Source organism: Sesamum indicum, linkage group LG13 (genome assembly GCF_026168435.1).
Source record: "Sesamum indicum cultivar Baizhima isolate 11 linkage group LG13, ASM2616843v1, whole genome shotgun sequence".
NCBI classification, from domain to species: domain Eukaryota; kingdom Viridiplantae; phylum Streptophyta; class Magnoliopsida; order Lamiales; family Pedaliaceae; genus Sesamum; species Sesamum indicum.
Genome location: NC_142669.1, coordinates 19,220,706 through 19,238,034, shown reverse-complemented (window position 1 = coordinate 19,238,034; position 17,329 = coordinate 19,220,706). Strand labels below are relative to the sequence as shown.

Sequence of the window (17,329 nt, the reverse complement as noted above, 5' to 3'; positions counted from 1 at the left end):
GCATGCCTTGTCATTAATCCCCCAATAATCTTTAGGGATAAAAATTAATATTTACCCTCAATTATTGATTTATTGAAAATCAATTTTTTTCTGACTAAATTACTCTTATAATAGTACAAATATATTTTATTACATGCATTAATATTTGAAATTATACAAGAATAATTTGGTTATAAAAAAATTATTTAACGTGTAATAAATTCGTAATAAGTCATCCGTAGGTAAATATTTATTTCTATTTGATTTCTTTGTTAATAAATTTTGGTAAATTTTTATTTGGCTAAATTGCATATTGGTTCCATAAAAAAGGGTCAGTATCATTTTTGGTCCAGTGATTTACGGGATTTTATTTTTAGTCCAAAAAAGTTAAAATAGTTGAAACAATGGTATATTTTCAATTTTCAGTCAATACTTAACAGAAAGTGTCAAAATGCCTTTAATTGACACAACTAACTCCTTTTTTGTTGGGCTAAAATGCATTTTATCGTCTGTATTTTTGTTGAAATAGCTAAAAGCTCTGTAGTATTGTACTAAAAATCCATCTATGTTTTGTAAACTCAATAATAAAAAAAACACCCACTCTATTAGCAATTAACAAAAAGTGAATTGCACACGCTCCGTGTGCATTTGGTTTTTTTTTAAAACTATTTTGACATTATTTTTTAGTGCTTTTGACTAAAATACACTCATGATATTTATATATTTTGCATGTACATCTTTTACTTATTTTGAGTGATTTTTTTTTTCTACATTTCATCTACTAAAAATAAATTATTTTTTAAATACATTTACTTAAAATATGAAAAAAATTATATAATTTTTGAAATTTTATAATTTGAATTGAAATATTAAATTAAATTCATAGTATAAAAATTAATAGTAAATTATTTTAAATTTAAAATATCTTAAATAATACAAATGTTTAATAATTATAAAAATTATATAATATTAATAATTTAAATTATTAATCAGTTAAAATATTTAAATTTAAAGAATTCTTGTAATTATATAATTAAATTAAACTAAAATTCAAAAGTTTTCTTTAATTATATTTAAAAGTATCAATGAATTATTTTTATATCAAAGGTTAAAAATATTTATAAAAAGATTAACCCCTTCAGCCCTCTCCACACACACCCCAGCCCCCATCGATTATCCCAATTTTATAATAATAGGTAAAAGATAGAAGCACCCAATTCATTCGTGCTGCTGCTTCACACCTCACCAATACCCTTCTGCCCACTGAAACAAAAGAAAAGGGCAAAATAACAAGTTTTATTCCAGATATGTCCTTCCAAGCTACACATCTTTCTTTATACTATTGCTAGCACAAGTTATCCGTAAATACTGCCCGATTCCATGCCCTTTTTCGTCTCAACAAAATTAAAATTAATAAAGCGATAAAAATTAACAAGTGAAATAATTTTGTCCATCTTCTGCTCTCAATCTCATTCTGAGACAGACAATCAGATCTTATTCTTCTTCACCTTTGCTGAATCCAATCTCTCCAGGAAAAAATCGTTTCCACGTGCCATACCCTAATCCTTGGATCCGCTGATGTAACCCTCGCTGATTTCCTCTTTCGAGTTTTTCCCTGTTTTTTTTTTTTTTTTCGTGTCGGAAAAAGGGAGCTCTACGATGGATCCGGAAGAATTTCGGGCGATTTTGTCGAGATCGGGAGTCGGAATTTGGGCGATGATTGAGGCGGCGATTAGAGTCGCCAGCTCAGACTACGGCGAGGAGTTGCGCCGCCGCCGCGATAAAATTGTCGAGTCGCTTTACGCGCCGGCGGCGCAGCTCTGTCGGAGCTGCAACGGGGACGTCCACCAGAACGTCGCTCAGGACGAGCAGTATTATCCGCAAAATATTAGTACCGTTTATAATAATAGTGATGATATTGATAACAATATTAGTAAGAAGTATAATAATGATGATGATAATAACAATATGAATTCGAATGAGGATTTTAGTAAGAGTCCGTCGACTCCGGAGTCAAACCATCGGGATTTTAGTGGTGGAGAAGCCGAAGAGGATTTGGACCCCTACGGAGGGTTGTTTGATGATGAGCAGACCAAAATTGTCACCATCAAAGAGCAGCTGGAAGATCCAAACCAGGTTTACGTTTACTTTCGCTTATTTACTTTTGGCTACAATTTTCCTAGTTGAGTAGATTATTTTCTTTATCCATTTTCTTACTATAAAAAGGAAAATTTCTTTGGTCCAGAGTGAAGATGCTGTGGTGGAATTGCTCCAAAACCTGGCAGATATGGATATCACGTTTCAAGCTCTGAAGGTGAAAGTTATATATTTACCTGGTCGAAGTGAAAAATATGATGATTTTAACGAAGTTTCTTTCTATATATCTTTGTTGAAAAGAATTGAGGTTATTGTGTAGGAAACTGATATAGGAAGGCATGTGAATCGATTGCGAAAGCATCCATCAAATGAAGTTCGCAGATTGGTGAAGCAGCTTGTCAGGTTTTCACTTTTCCCGTTATTTCTCTTTCAAATTTTGGAAACGGTTGGATTCTTTTCCCATTGAATTTCGATCATGGTATATAAACTGACTTCTGTTTTTCGATTTGGATTTTTGTTATTTGGGATTGCAGAAAATGGAAGGAAACTGTGGATGAATGGGTTAAGGTGAACCAACCACAAGGAACTTCAAACCTCATTGGTAAAATATTGTTTCAACATTAGAAACTGCTCTCTTAACTTTGCTTGATAGGTTAGCTAAAAGCAGCTTACGTGGAAAAAGAATGAATAATTTTAAGTAAAGAAGAATTCATGTGTTAATATTGGTGGTGGCAGCTGATGGGGACTCACCTCAGCAGAGCATACCCAAAAATCAAGAAAATGGCCATCACCAGGTGAATTGAAAGTTGTTCCAGTCAGTTACATTTTCAGGAAAAAAAGGAAAAAGAATAAAAGATCTGGAAAGAACATAAGATCACAACAAGGGAACACGGACATTAGAATGTTGTTGTGGCCTTCTGAAGTTTTGGTTTTTGCAGGTTCCAGATTTTGGGTACTCCCCGAATCCACAGAGTGAGTGTTGAATCAGATATTCAATTTGGAGCTGGCCATTTCTAGCTGGTTTTGTCATTAGATTAACATTTCAATCTTCTCTCTCTATGCGTGTTAGATGGGAGGTCTAGTGTGGAAAGGAATTATGCAGAACATGAAACAAAGCCCAGACAACCACAGTTTGCTCCTCGAAGAGAAGCTCCATCAAAACCACCACAATCAGTTCCTAAATCTGCTTCTGCTCCACCAAATGTACTTGACTGCCGAGCATACTTCTCTTATTCTATTTTGTTTGAAGGGGTTTGGTTGCATGTGTTTTTGTACCGCTTATATTTGTCGTAATGGAATTCATGCATTGATATATTGATGTTATATATCAACGCCAAGCGCATTAGCTATCAAGTTTGGATGGTGAGTTTCAACCAGTTCTCTGCACATTATTACTCTGCATTTCTTGTGGAGATGGCCAATCATTTTTTGCCTTTTTTTTGTGAACTGTGTTTAGAGATTTGGTTCAATTTTACTGTAGAGGCCTTTAACTACCGTAATGTGATTATGCAGAGAGCACAAAGAGAACCAGTCATAGATGATGAGAGGCTGAATTCAGCAAGAAGGCGGCTTCAAGAGAACTACCAAGAAGCTCAGAACGGTCTGCTTTTGATATTTGGAACTTGTTGCTATACTAGAAGCTCCACTATGGTGTTATGTTCTTTTATGCTGATTGGATTTGTTTATTTGTTTTTGGTATACTTCTGCATGGTGTAGCCAAAAAGCAACGGACGATTCAAGTGATGGATATTCATGAGATTCCCAAACCAAAGAACGCCTTCTTTGCCAAGAACAAAGGCGGCTTTCAAGGGAGGCACCATCGGTGATTGACATATTTTGTTTTAGGTTTCTACCCCATTATTGCATCCAACTTTGTTTCTGAAAAGGGCCTTTCCACAAAGCAGTTGGCTTAGCCTGCTTTTTACACTTTGTCTTTATGCATGAATTGAAGTATAGAACTAATGTTAATCTGTGGTTTAAATTTATACTACTGAGTAATTTTTGCCACTAGTGCCTCAAATCTACTGCAAAATGCATAACTGGCTGAGTTGCTTTTTTTCTTTTGGCTTCTTATGTTAGTGAATTTATTAGAAGGCCAGAGAAGATAGTGTTGAGGCTTTAGAAGCAGTATTTGGGTATTTGCAAATATTACAGGTTACCGTTAGTACTATTTGTTTTCTGGCTGTTATTTAGACCTTGGCTTGTCCTCAAACTCTTGCTATTTAGAAGTCTTTTTGGATTAGTTGCGATTCCATTTGTTGGTTTGGTCAATTGGGAAAATAAATTCATATAAATATTCTTTGAAATTACTTGGACAAAGATGAGGCTGTCTAGCATCTAATAATAGTTAATGAATCTCTGTGTTTTATTATTTAGAGATTTGTTCAATTTAATTAGTTGCAAGGATTGTGCGGAAAGTTGGTAGGGTCACAACCTGATCCAACATGGACATGGAGTTGTATATCATTATTTTTAATTAGTAATTGACGAAATAAGTTGTTATTTGAAAAACCAAAAAAGATTTGGTCATTCCTTTTCTTAGTTATGTTAATAAATGTGTACAAGTTGCAATGGCAAACATTTAAGGATATGTGTCCAATAGTTGTAAAGTCTAAAACTGCAATCATTGCCTATATTGAATTAGAGATTTCTCCACTAGTAATTATGTCATTTTAGGAGAAAAGCAAAATCACAATTTATTTTCTGTAGCGTGAGGTATTTATTTATACAATAAAATAAGGGGTAAAAATAAAACACACTTTCCCACTTTTGAATCATAATCGTATACGGTTAATAATTTTGATCCTTATCTCGTCAAAGATTCTGTCCCTAACCATCAAAATTTTGCTACCTATTTCTCAATCTGGACCATTACTTGACAGCAACATTAAAAAAATAGAATGATTTTAATTGTAACAAGAAAAGACCCTTGAGAAGTATAATCTGAAAAAGAAAAGAATTCAAACCTTTGAAGCTTCAACCAAAAAATAAAAATAAAAGAAATACAGAAACAACCCACAATCAATAGGTGTATTTCATTTTCTGTTAACAGATTCTTTCATTTTCTTTTTACTCATTATATTACATGGAAAGGTCCCTTTTTATTCACCAAAACCCACCCCTTCTAAAAATATTACAACGTGTCACGCCAACCCCATTCCCCAATTTGAGATAAATAATATTGATAAATATAAATGTGAAATGCATTTTCCACTCCTGAATATTCATACTATTAACATTGCCATTAATCATTACCTACCATTTTTAAAGTATTTTTACAATTTAAAAAATAAAATTCTATACATTTATCATTTGGTCAAAATTGAAAGACTTGGGTCAAAAGACCTCTTTCAAATATAATATATAATCTATACTAATATATAAGAGAAGGCATTTCTCTTTCACAAGCGGCGGTTATGACACCGCGACATCAATTTATTATTATGCCAATAATACCCCTAAAGTTTTTTTTTCCACTTTGTTGCTTTCTTTTTTTCAATCTTTTCTTTATTTTTATTTTTTTAAAAATATGATGTGTTTTGGCTTATATATTTTCTTATTCATAATATATTATAAAATATAAAATATTATTTATTATATACACATAAAAATAATGTATTACGACGACTAATAGATAATAAATAATAAATGTTTTTTTGTTAACGACAAGCATCGTCATCCCATATTAAAATAAAACTAATCATGTTAAGAATAAATATAATTCTAAAGTTTTATTAATAAAAATTCGTCTTAATATCCGACTCGCTACCACAAAACAAGAATTTGTTAATTGTTATAGCATGACATTTGGTCATACCTAAAAAGTCAAAAAAAAAAAGAAACTCGAGGGGCGAAAAGAAAGATATTATAAGTAGAGGGGTGAAACTGGAATATCCCATAATCGACTAGACCTCTATCTATAAACACGTCATGTACGTTACAAGTTGCCTAAGCGTAGAACAGCAATGGCGAATCTCTCGCAAAAGGCTTTTGGGTGGGCGGCGACTGATACCTCCGGGGTTCTCTCTCCTTTCCACTTTTCTCGAAGGTATGTATATGTATACACACACACACAAGGTAGATGTAGATATTCACATACTCTATTTGGAGCTGGTTGTACGGTTGTTTAGAGAGATACATGGGCACATATAAGAGGCGTTTTTGCATGAGATTCAACCGAGATGTCTTCTGACTCTCCATCTGTTTGAGGTTATGTGTAATTATGCACCTATTTTGCTGAATTTTGAGAAAGTGTAGATGGAGAGTAGGGAGTACGATCCGTATTTCTTTCTCTTTTGAAAGTTCTTGTCTATTTTTTTATGGATTTATTATTTTATTCGATCTAAAATTCCCATGAAACAATTATTTATATCTAAGAAGATCCATGAAATGTCTTTTACTCCTAATCCGTTACCAGCAATGTTTCATCTCAATGGTTAACTCTTTAACCAATAAGATTGTGATTTTTGGATGAAATTATGAATTTCATATTAACAAATTCTTTTTTTTTTGTAGAATTTCTCTTGTTAACTATATTCATTTATTTTTTACACAACTTAATTGTGAAAGTTTTTAATATATTTTTTTTAAATTTGAAAAGTTTAATCTTTTTGTTTATTCATTCAACTCCAAAATTTAAAATTTTCTCCATTATAATTTAAATATCTAAAGAGAATATTACTTGAAAAGTTTCGTTTAGTAAAATAATTATATTGATACAAATTGATCAATTGTACATACCAAAAGAAAAATATTTTACTTAAAATATCATCAATTAAATGCATTTCTTTATCTAAGAAGCCCGGTTATTTGTCAAAAAATTATCACATCTTGATAACATCAGTTATATTAAAATTGGGGCTTTTCAAATGAAAAGTTTGCAGTAATGAGTTTCTGGATTGATGAAAGGAAAATTATAGGTATGGTTTACTTAGTGATTTACCTTTACTGCAGAATTTATCTCTTGTGTTGACTATCACAATTCTGCAAATAAAATATCTTGCAAAACCTGAAAAAAACATGTTTAGAAGGCCAGTCTTTTTAGTACAAGTAGCAAAATTGCAGCTAAATGATCTATACAGGGCTGCCCTTTATTTGCTTTTTTCCTCCATTGATGGATATTCCCATATTTTGGTTGAATGCTACATGATATCGAGACATGTTTTTGCTCCTCAACTATGCTAACCACAACGTAGATGTGATGTATTATCAGCAACCAACACATAAAAGATATTGTGATTGACAGGGAAAACGGTGCTGATGATGTTACAATCAAAATACTGTACTGTGGAATTTGCCACTCTGATTTGCACACTGCAAAGAATGAATGGGGCTTCACGAAGTACCCTGTAGTCCCCGGGTATGGTTTAAGATCCTAAAGTTTTCATAAATATGTTGTAATTCATAATTGTACGATACTTGTTTTCAACTTCTATGTTTGAGGAAACATAGAATTGTTTCTCTTTCTGTTATCTTACTGTAGATTGTAGCATATTGCAAAAGATAATCACTTGAATCTCATAACCAGATTAACATGCCTTCCTCTAGATTAGAGCTTCTAGAACCAGATTGGAAGTAATATTCATGGTTTTATAGTTAATTTTCAATTACATCATTGCTATTTGCATTAGTTTGGCTACTGATGATGATCTTCATATTGGAAAGTTAAAAAATATTCTTGTTTGCAGACATGAAATTGTTGGGCTTGTGACTAAAACTGGGAGCAATGTTGAGAGTTTCAAGGTTGGTGACAGAGTTGGGGTTGGAGTGTTAGTGGGCTCCTGCAGAACATGTGACATCTGCCAGCAAGACCTGGAGAACTACTGTCGTAAAATGATATTCACATACAATTCCACCGATAAAGATGGCACAAGGACATATGGTGGTTATTCTGATATAATCGTTGTTGACCAGCACTTTGTGCTTCGTTTTCCTGATAACCTTCCATCAGATGCTGGTGCACCCTTATTGTGTGCTGGGATCACCGTCTACAGCCCAATGAAATACTATGGAATGACTGAGCCGGGGAAGCATTTGGGCGTGGCTGGACTTGGTGGACTTGGCCATGTTGCCGTTAAGTTTGGAAAGGCTTTCGGGTTGAAAGTTACTGTCATCAGCACTTCCCCCAAAAAAGAAGCTGAAGCCATCAACAAGCTTGGTGCTGATGCTTTCCTTGTTAGTTCTGATCCTGTTCAGTTGAAGGTAGGTGAAAGCAACCTTCGATACAGTAAGTTTTTACTGTACTGGCATTTAAATTGCTAACATTTTGTCTGATGCAGTTTAATCACAAAGGACTTAATTTTATAGCTCTGCTGGTAAGCTCTATAAATGGTGTAAGAGCTTGGTGAAAGATCAACTCTAAGATGATGATTAACCCAAAAATACTATCATATGTTCGACTAGAGGCAGTTAGATGGTGTCATTTGAGGCTGTTATGATGTTAAAGTAGAGTTTTGACTGTCATTTATCTAAAAGTAGCTTATTCTTGCAGGCTGCTATGGGCACAATGGACTTCATCATTGATACCATTGCTGCGGTCCATCCCTTGGCCCCATTGCTTGATCTGCTGAAGATGAACGGGAAACTAGTTACAGTTGGCTTGCCAGATAAACCACTGGAGCTACCTATTTTTCCCCTAGTATTAGGTAAGAAGAAGTTGATGTGTAAATTGGCTTTGGTGGATTTCTATTATTGCAATGCTGCAAATAATTTTTGTCTACTACATTGAACTTGAAGAAAATGTGGCTGAGGCCTGAGGCAATTGAATGAATCTCATTACTTGGAATATTTAAGGGTTAATTACAACGACTTACTCTTTGGAGTTAGTATAATTACAGACTACAGCTCTCCCTCTTCAAAATCTCACCAAAAATTTCCCCCTCCAAGTTTATAATGCTTACATACTACACAAGATTCCATAATGGACCTAACTGTAAGGTTCTTTTAATATGAAAACTTAGAGGGTATGTTTCATAATTTTAAGGGGAAGGGGAAGAATCGGTAATTATAGTAACTCTTTAAAGGAGGGCGCCCATTGTAATTGAACAAAATTTAAACCTGCTCATGACATGAGAACTTCCTAGAGAGCTTGATCTGCTGTCAGCTGAGTTCTGGTAGTATCCTACCCTGTTCCCATTTCACAGGTCGGAAGCTTGTTGGTGGAAGTGACATTGGAGGCATGAAGGAGACGCAAGAGATGCTGGATTTCTGCGGGAAGCACGGCATAACTGCAGACATTGAACTGATACGGATGGATTACATAAACACTGCCCTGGAACGTGTCTCCAAATCTGATGTCAGGTATCGATTTGTGATCGATGTGGGCAACTCCTTGGCTAGTCTTTGAGTAGCAATATCATGTTTAGCTGCTGCTATCTCTACAGAACTATGTTTGAAACATTTTCACAGGTCTTAGTATTCAGCTAATTGAAGACTTTAACAATGTTTGATCTCTGCAAGTTGAGATGATTGAGTTGAGCTAAAAGAAATCTCCAGTTTGTTTAGGGAGAACATTGTGTTCTGACTCCTCTAAAAATTTTAACAAATATTAAGATAAATTACAACATGTTCTCCTCGGATATGCTGTAATTATAAATACCCCTTTATTTTTTGAAAAACTATAAATATCTTTTGAAATTGCAAATATTCCTTGTAACAGTCTATTATATGGAGTATTTGTTACGGTATTTATAAATTCAAAGTTATTTGTATTTTTTTAAAATGAGGTAGCTTTTGTATCTATGACAAATTTTAGAAAAATCCACTGTAATTTACGCTAAATTTTATAATTCACTTCAATTAATACGCAATAATTATTTTTTTTCGTGTAAAATAGTTAAGTTTGGAGAACAAAAAGATAAATATATAACATGAAAGTAGAAATAATTAAGAGATGAACAAGAATTCTTTTTAAGAAGAAAATGGGGAAAAGAAAAAGAAAAGATTGGAGGTTGCATTTCAACTGCATTAGAGACATTTTCAAGAAATCTGAAACGGGCGCGCCAAACTACAACTGAAATAACAGCCTCTCACACTGCCCCCCTCTCTCTACAACCTTACTTCAATTCAACCAATGGCGTATCCTTCCCCACCATCACCACCCTCCACCCTCCTCCTCCTCCTCCTCCTCCTCCCCCTCATAACCACCGCCAATGCCACCACCAGCTTCTCCACCACTTTCCGCGAACTTGAAACCATGCTGGAAGCACTCCGAAACCACGGTTATCCACTCTTTACCAACGCCATCACCACCTCCGACATCCAATATCAGCTTCTCTCCACCACCACTTCCCCATTCACTCTGTTTGCACCAAAAAATTCGCTGCTCCGCGCACTTTGCATGGACTTGGACGCCCCCGCTTACATCAGCACTCTCTGGTACCACGTCATCCCCGATCACCGCCACACCTTCACCGACCTCCAAAACCTCTCCTCCCCTTTCCTCGACACCCTCCTGCCCCACTACTCAGTTTTGATCGGCAAAATTCAAGACAGCGACGCTTTGTCCGGCAATGCTACAGTTGGCGTAATGGTGGATGGAGTGAGCTTGTCGGACCCGGATCTCTTTCTCGGGCCGAGAATTGCAGTTCACGGGATCGACGGAATTCTAGTGATCGGACTGAACATGTACCGAGATTTGGATGGCAATGATAAAGAGCGGGAGAGTTTCCCTCGGGCAGAATCTCCGCCTTCGTTGTCGTCTGATCAGTTTGGTTGGCATAATGACGGGAATATTCGGGTGGCCCCGGCGCCGGAAATTTTGCAGGATGAGGGGGAGAGAGTGAAGAATGTGAGGAAAAAGAAGAGAGCGAGACGGCACCGCCGAAGACCAAGAGCGGAGCCGGAGGCATAGGGTATTTCATGGTCATCACCCGGATGATGTATAGATGAATTGATGGGCATACATGGCTAGCTAAGGGCCATTAGTGTAATATTTGAGGTAACAACGGGACAAATATGTCAATTCATCAAAAGCAGTTTGAAGTTGATGGTTTCTAGAGTAAACATTGCTATCATGAGAGAAGGGAGATGGATTTTAATGCAGTTGAGTTGAATATCATTTTCACTGAAATTTGCGCCAAAAAATTGCTGTTTTGAACCATATACATTTCATTGGAAAATTGCGCTTTTATATATATATATATCGTGCTTATTTATTTATTTTTTTGAAGTGAAAAATATTAATTACTATTATTTGAATAAATCAACAACTACTACTACTACTACTAAAATAGAATAATATTGTTTGAAATTAATTTTCTTGTTACCTATGAGAATAACTATATTAATTAATATATAATTGGAAAGGGTTAATTAAAGTATGGTATTTTTAGCTTGTAACTGTATATGGTATTTCTTGTGGATGGGAAAAAAGATAGCTTTATGGTTATATATATTTTGCTTTGAAATACAATTGTCTATATCTAATTTAGATATGATTGGAAGAAATTTGACATGCATATGGTGAATTTAGAAATTAAAGGTGGTTGCTCATCATGAATTCTTGATCATCCACCTTATCAATTACAAATCAAAGCAAATTTACTAAACAAGCTCTTGTTACTCATAAAAATGACAAAGTATTCCACCATACAATATACAGTATTCAGTTTGGGCGGGGAGACTCACTAGCGTCGCAATAGCCATGTAGAATGTCGGCTTCTTCAGGAGTGTAGCCGAGGGAGGTCAGCATTTGAGGCCAACAATGGTGCTGGATGATCCATATGGCACGGCAACAGCCTGGTCCCAGATAGGTTTCCCCGTTGAGAAAGAAGAGTACAACTTCAGCTGTGCAAGATTGTAGTTGAAACAAAGACTCCCAACAACCACTATTGGATGACCCTTCCTGCTCATCCAACTTTAAGCGGCTGGAGAGGGACATGTCCTGCAGGCTGCCTGATGCTGAAACACACAGCAGCAGAGCTATGGGGAGTAGTTTGAACGTGGAATCGGCCATCACTAGTGCGTGTTTGTTTGTTGTTGAAGTAGCGCTCACTTATATATAGTGGATGTGCAGGGGGAGGGGGAGAGGCATCACTCAATCAATACAATACACACACTTAATGTTTCACAATCCATGCATCCGTTATAAACTAATTATAATTAGTTTCTGCAACTCTTCCCCTTCACACCAAATTATTATATACTTTTAATTTCACAATAATATTAATTTTTTGGAATATATATATATATATATAGTTGGATTTCTTCGTATTAAATTTATATATAATTCGTCTTATGTATATATATATATATATATATCACTATATCCAGTGTGAAATATATACTTCAATCTTTGTATCTATCTAATAATACAATTGATGTTCAATTAGGAGGGTATAGTTGATTAAACTTATTTAAAATACTTTATGTTTTCAAATATTATGTTATAAGATGTTTCAAAATTGTTCTATTTCATTTTGTAAAATTAAAATTTTAAAGTATGTGGATAAAGTAAAATTATAAATCTTGTAGTAATAATTTATATGATTAAAATACAAGTAATTTACTAAAAAAATAAAAACAAAGTCAAAACTCCTTACTTTGCCTAAAAAGTTTATAAAATCTTTATATATGGATTTGATGTTATAATATCATTTTCTATAAATTTTATCAAACACTCAAGTCGAAAACTTATAGATAAATATTAAATTAAAATTTCTGCATTTTCTTAAAGAGAAAAATAAAAAACAAAGGAGGAGGGCCCATCCAATTTGGACCTCACCATCACAATACCATTCCGCCCCTCAAAACCTCATTCTCAAGCTCCTCCAAAATGAGCGCAGCGAATCTACCACGCACGGAGGCTAATGTGCTCCGGGCCCACGAAGGTGCTGTTCTGGCCGCCCGCTTCAACGCCAACGGCGAGTATTGCCTCAGCTGCGGCAAAGATCGCACCATACGCCTCTGGAATCCTCACCGTGGATTGCATATCAAGACCTACAAATCGCATGGTCGCGAAGTTCGCGATGTCCATGTCACGCTGTACAAGCCTAAAGTTTCATGCTGGCACTTCCCCTAACTCTTGAATTGTTTTGTTACTTTTTTTTTTTTTATTTTCTTTCTTCTTTTGTTGTAGGGATAATTCGAAGCTGTGTTCGTGTGGAGGCGATCGGCAAGTCTTCTACTGGGACGTGGCGACTGGTCGTGTAATTCGGAAATTTCGTGGTCATGATAGTGAGGTCTGTACTGTTGGTGGAATTGATTTTGTTAAATTGCATGAGATTAGCTGTTGGATATGAATGGTTGGAAAGATGTGACATTAGGTGTCTTAAGTGTCGCAGTTTTTGTGGATTTTTAGGTAAAAGATTCTGAATAAAAATCTAGTCTTGGAGCTTCAGTTGCTGGTGGAATGTTGATATTGCAAACTCATGTTAAAAATTAGATTCTTCTTTGACAGAAGATTGACTGTGAATATGAGTTATAGTCTTCATTTTGACATATATTGGCATGTAAGAAGAAGATCAAAATAGCTGCATTATATTGTAGTACTAGATGAAAAAATTTCATCTTTTCATGAAAAACAGTATTTGTAGAAAAAAAGTTCCAAGTCCTAAACTTGTACCTTGGAGCAGTGGACCTAGGTTCCTCTTTGTTGCAGCAAGGTGTTTGCTGACCGCATTCCTCTACCTCGTCATGTGGACTGATATAAATCATTATTATGCTTATTGGAGCATCTGTAGTATCCCTTTTCATACTCACGAGGGCTTGTGGAGTGGAGCTTTTTCTTGGATTTGGAACTAGTGATTCTGATTACTTTAATGAGTCTTATATCAACTACTAAGCCGTTCAGTTGATCAGGATCGTAATGCTGATCTATCTGTTTTCTGATTATGTAACCTGCGGGGCCTGAAGGATTAATTATTCCATTTCTCCTGCTGCAACATTTAGAATTCTCGTTCTACTTCAACGTTCCGTTAAGGATGCCTTCTACTCGGAAGCTCAATGAGATTTTTGAAAATTTTGGTTTTTTGTATAATCTGTGCTGGATCATGTATATTGTATTATAAAGTATTGGAGTAACGTCAATTGTATGATTTTAAAAAGTGATATCCTTGGCATTTTATCCACTGATTTCTCATGGCACTCTGAAGCTTAGCTTTCTTCATATTAGTATCTTTCACTAGCAAATTTGAGAAATAATATTTGCTTACCTTCACCCTATACGGGCATTTTGTGTCGGTTTTTTTCTCAAAGTAATTATTTGTTGATATTAGTCTTCTTTGTTACCAGGTGAATGCTGTGAAGTTTAATGAGTATGCATCAGTGGTGGCATCAGCTGGCTATGACCGCTCAGTCCGTGCTTGGGACTGTAGATCTCACAGCACTGAGCCTATTCAGGTTATTTCTTGTTGTTACCTTACTGAAGTTGAGTTCAGGGTACTGCTCCACCCAGGAGTTTTATGTGAATAGGAACTTTAGGCAGAAAAAGCTTTCCTTGTCTTTCTGGTGCTGATTGCAGAAAGATTTTGACGACCAAGAAGTTTTTGTTTTGTTGATTTACGATCTTTGCTATGTTTTCTTAAGAATTTGGCTTTACTTAATAGAGATTAGGATACTTTGCAGATCATCTACACCTTTTCAGATAGTGTCATGTCCATTTGTTTAACAAAAACTGAGATAATTGCTGGAAGTGTTGATGGAACAGTTCGAACATTTGATATTCGAATTGGTAGGTATGTGGCTCTGAAAATGACGATAACTGTATGGGATTTCTTCATTTATTTTATTTTTGTCTTTAAAAAAGCATAGTGCTAAACTCAAACGGTTACTTTATGGTTCTTATGAATCTTAAACTCTCACCTCTGACTTCATAATTGTTACCAGAGAAATATCTGATGATCTCGGGCAGCCTGTCAACTGTATTTCATTGTCAAACGATGGCAACTGTGTACTAGCCAGTTGTCTTGATTCTACTCTAAGGCTTTTGGACAGGTAAATTCTTTTCCCGGGGTCTACTCAGGGAAACATCAATAAATCTTTGGTATCTTTCTCAAATAGGTTCCGTTTTCTGTGGCAGATCAACTGGTGAATTATTACAAGAATATAAAGGCCACACTTGCAAGGTTTCCCCCTGGAACTTAAGACTATGTTTATTCTTTTTCCTTATTAAGATAATCCGTCATGCAATCAATAAAATATATTCTTAACTACTTTCCTTGTTCACTCGCATGTGTCTGTCTTATGAAATAGACATCTCTGCTCTTTTGACTGTCTTTTCCCTCTTTCCTACTTTTTCATTGTCACTTATAGTGTTGTAGTAGCACTTACCCTTGTCCATTTATCATTGTCCTGGGCTTAACTCTTAACTTTGTTAATGTTGCCTTCTGCATCAGTCTTTCAAGATGGACTGCTGCCTAACAAACACGGACGCCCATGTGACTGGTGGTTCAGAAGACGGCTATATTTACTTCTGGGATCTTGTAGATGCAAATGTCGTATCCAGGTTTCGAGCTCATTCATCAGTGGTAAAGTCACATTTAATCATGAAATATTTGCCCTTGTCTCCTTATATTCTTATTCCATCAAAGTGATTAGAAGTTTGATGTGAATATGTGAACTGAGGACAAAATACCCAGATGTCAACCAATTTAGCATAAATAAAAGCTATCTGAGACCATTTTCTTTACTCCTATGGTTGCCATTTCCCCTCTTTGTTAAACCGAACCGATGATCACGTTACATTGATGCAAGAAATGTTAAAACTTGTGTTAAGCATTCTAACTACTTGTGCGCTTAACCTTATTTGTTTCTCTCCCTCTTTTGGTTGACAGGTAACTAGTGTAAGTTATCACCCAAAGGATGATTGTATGATTTCTGCTTCAGTTGATGGAACAATTGGGGTCTGGAAAGCCTGAGAAGCAAGGTTTTGTGGACTTTCAACTTCATATTTTCTCTTTATATCCGGCTTCTGTTTTCTTGGCGATTGCATTACTACATGCAATCGTCCAGGTACAACGACAACATGATTAGCTCAAATGTCTTTAGTGTTGTTTATCAAACCAAATATATCAGAGCGGCCAAGGAAGCGATGAAATGGCATTGCCCTTGCCGTAGAACTTTAAGGGCATGGTTGGAATGGCTTCACAGCTTGTTGGAAACCGTTATCCAGATATTTGTGCTGGCTGCCTGGCTGCCTATACTGACTTAGTATGAATTATGCAAAAACACATGTTTGGTTCTACCATTTTATATATTTTTAATTTACTCAACCAATCTGATGAATTATCATTCTTTTTTATTTTTCTAAAATATCTCAACTATTTTCGATTCACCAAAGAATGATAACGCTACATGAAGATTATTCCTGCAACTTAATTTACGTGATATATTTGTTATTTCAAGAATCAATTATTAAAAGTTGGTTGTTGATGCATACAAATATAGAGGTGAGGTTAGGTGAGAAGGGGCTGCCTCCAAATTTGTAATTTCTTGGATTCTTTTTATTTTTATTTTCACATATTTTTATTATTATCATTATTGTTGTTGTTGTTTTAGGAGTATATGATTATTTTATTTATTAGTGGATAATTTTGTGTTGTGGAATTAAAATATATATTAATTATTAAGCAGTAATTACAATTGTCTTGTAAAATTTTACTATTTAAAAAAATAATTGATAATAAATTAAATATAATCATATTTGCTATTTGATTGATTTTTATTTAATAATATTTTATTTTATATATACATCAATCCACAAGAAGCATTATATTTGGATGCATCAAAAGAAGAGTAGGTAAGAGATATAGAACACCAATTGTTAATTGCATAAATAAATAATGATAGTAATAATAAAAAAAAATAAAATTAAATATTTATGTGATGTATATTATATTAATCCCAAGAAAGGTAGGGGGTGATGAAAGTCATGTTCACAATCAATTTTATCTATTTGCTGCCCTATTTTGCCACATCAAATGCTCCTAAACTACCCAACTCCCTACAAATACTTTTTTCATTAAAGAAAGAAACATCTTCTTGTTTTCTAATTTTGATGAAAATACAATATTATTTTTTTAAAAAATGAACAGTTATTGAATAATAATGCAAAACCTACAATATGCCAATCCATAGTAATTGAATTGTTGGGTCAATGCATTGAATTTAATTCCAATTTTATATTAGTCGACAAATTTCAACACCCAAAAACAAATATTTAATAGAACATCCATATATATTCCGTGAAAATGCCACGTGCATATGTTAGTATATATATTGCATTTAATATTTAAATTATAATATATGTCTTTTT

The 17,329-nt window shown here is 34.7% G+C and overlaps 4 protein-coding genes across 5 annotated transcripts; all 4 read left to right on the top strand.

The window, feature by feature from the left end:
• Positions 1–1,413: 1,413 nt before the first annotated feature.
• Positions 1,414–4,083, top strand: LOC105179043 (putative mediator of RNA polymerase II transcription subunit 26c). Its single transcript, XM_011102633.3, has 9 exons — positions 1,414–2,115; positions 2,225–2,293; positions 2,396–2,478; positions 2,610–2,677; positions 2,812–2,870; positions 3,015–3,048; positions 3,146–3,279; positions 3,589–3,676; positions 3,793–4,083. Exons 1-9 carry the CDS (start codon positions 1,639–1,641, stop codon positions 3,900–3,902), a joined length of 1,122 nt encoding a protein of 373 aa, XP_011100935.1. The 5' UTR covers positions 1,414–1,638; the 3' UTR covers positions 3,903–4,083.
• A 1,903-nt stretch (positions 4,084–5,986) lies between these two features.
• On the top strand, positions 5,987–9,517 carry CAD9 (cinnamyl alcohol dehydrogenase 9). Of its 2 annotated transcripts, none has more exons than XM_011102632.3 (5): positions 5,987–6,124; positions 7,322–7,435; positions 7,764–8,277; positions 8,567–8,720; positions 9,219–9,517. In XM_011102632.3, exons 1-5 carry the CDS (start codon positions 6,042–6,044, stop codon positions 9,419–9,421), a joined length of 1,068 nt encoding a protein of 355 aa, XP_011100934.1. In that variant the 5' UTR covers positions 5,987–6,041; the 3' UTR covers positions 9,422–9,517. The 2 variants fall into 2 exon arrangements, with proteins under 2 accessions (XP_011100934.1, XP_088733195.1); XM_088877069.1 differs by having other exon boundaries at positions 9,193–9,397.
• Positions 9,518–9,658: 141 nt separating this feature from the next.
• On the top strand, positions 9,659–11,168 carry LOC105179041 (Fasciclin-like arabinogalactan family protein). The gene has a single exon (XM_011102631.3). The coding sequence runs from the start codon at positions 10,148–10,150 to the stop codon at positions 10,925–10,927; it is 780 nt and encodes a 259-aa protein (XP_011100933.2). The 5' UTR covers positions 9,659–10,147; the 3' UTR covers positions 10,928–11,168.
• A 1,620-nt stretch (positions 11,169–12,788) lies between these two features.
• LOC105179040 (Transducin/WD40 repeat-like superfamily protein) lies at positions 12,789–16,286 on the top strand. Its single transcript, XM_011102630.3, has 8 exons — positions 12,789–13,059; positions 13,154–13,256; positions 14,308–14,415; positions 14,641–14,750; positions 14,902–15,009; positions 15,095–15,140; positions 15,411–15,542; positions 15,849–16,286. Exons 1-8 carry the CDS (start codon positions 12,851–12,853, stop codon positions 15,930–15,932), a joined length of 900 nt encoding a protein of 299 aa, XP_011100932.2. The 5' UTR covers positions 12,789–12,850; the 3' UTR covers positions 15,933–16,286.
• Positions 16,287–17,329: the final 1,043 nt, after the last annotated feature.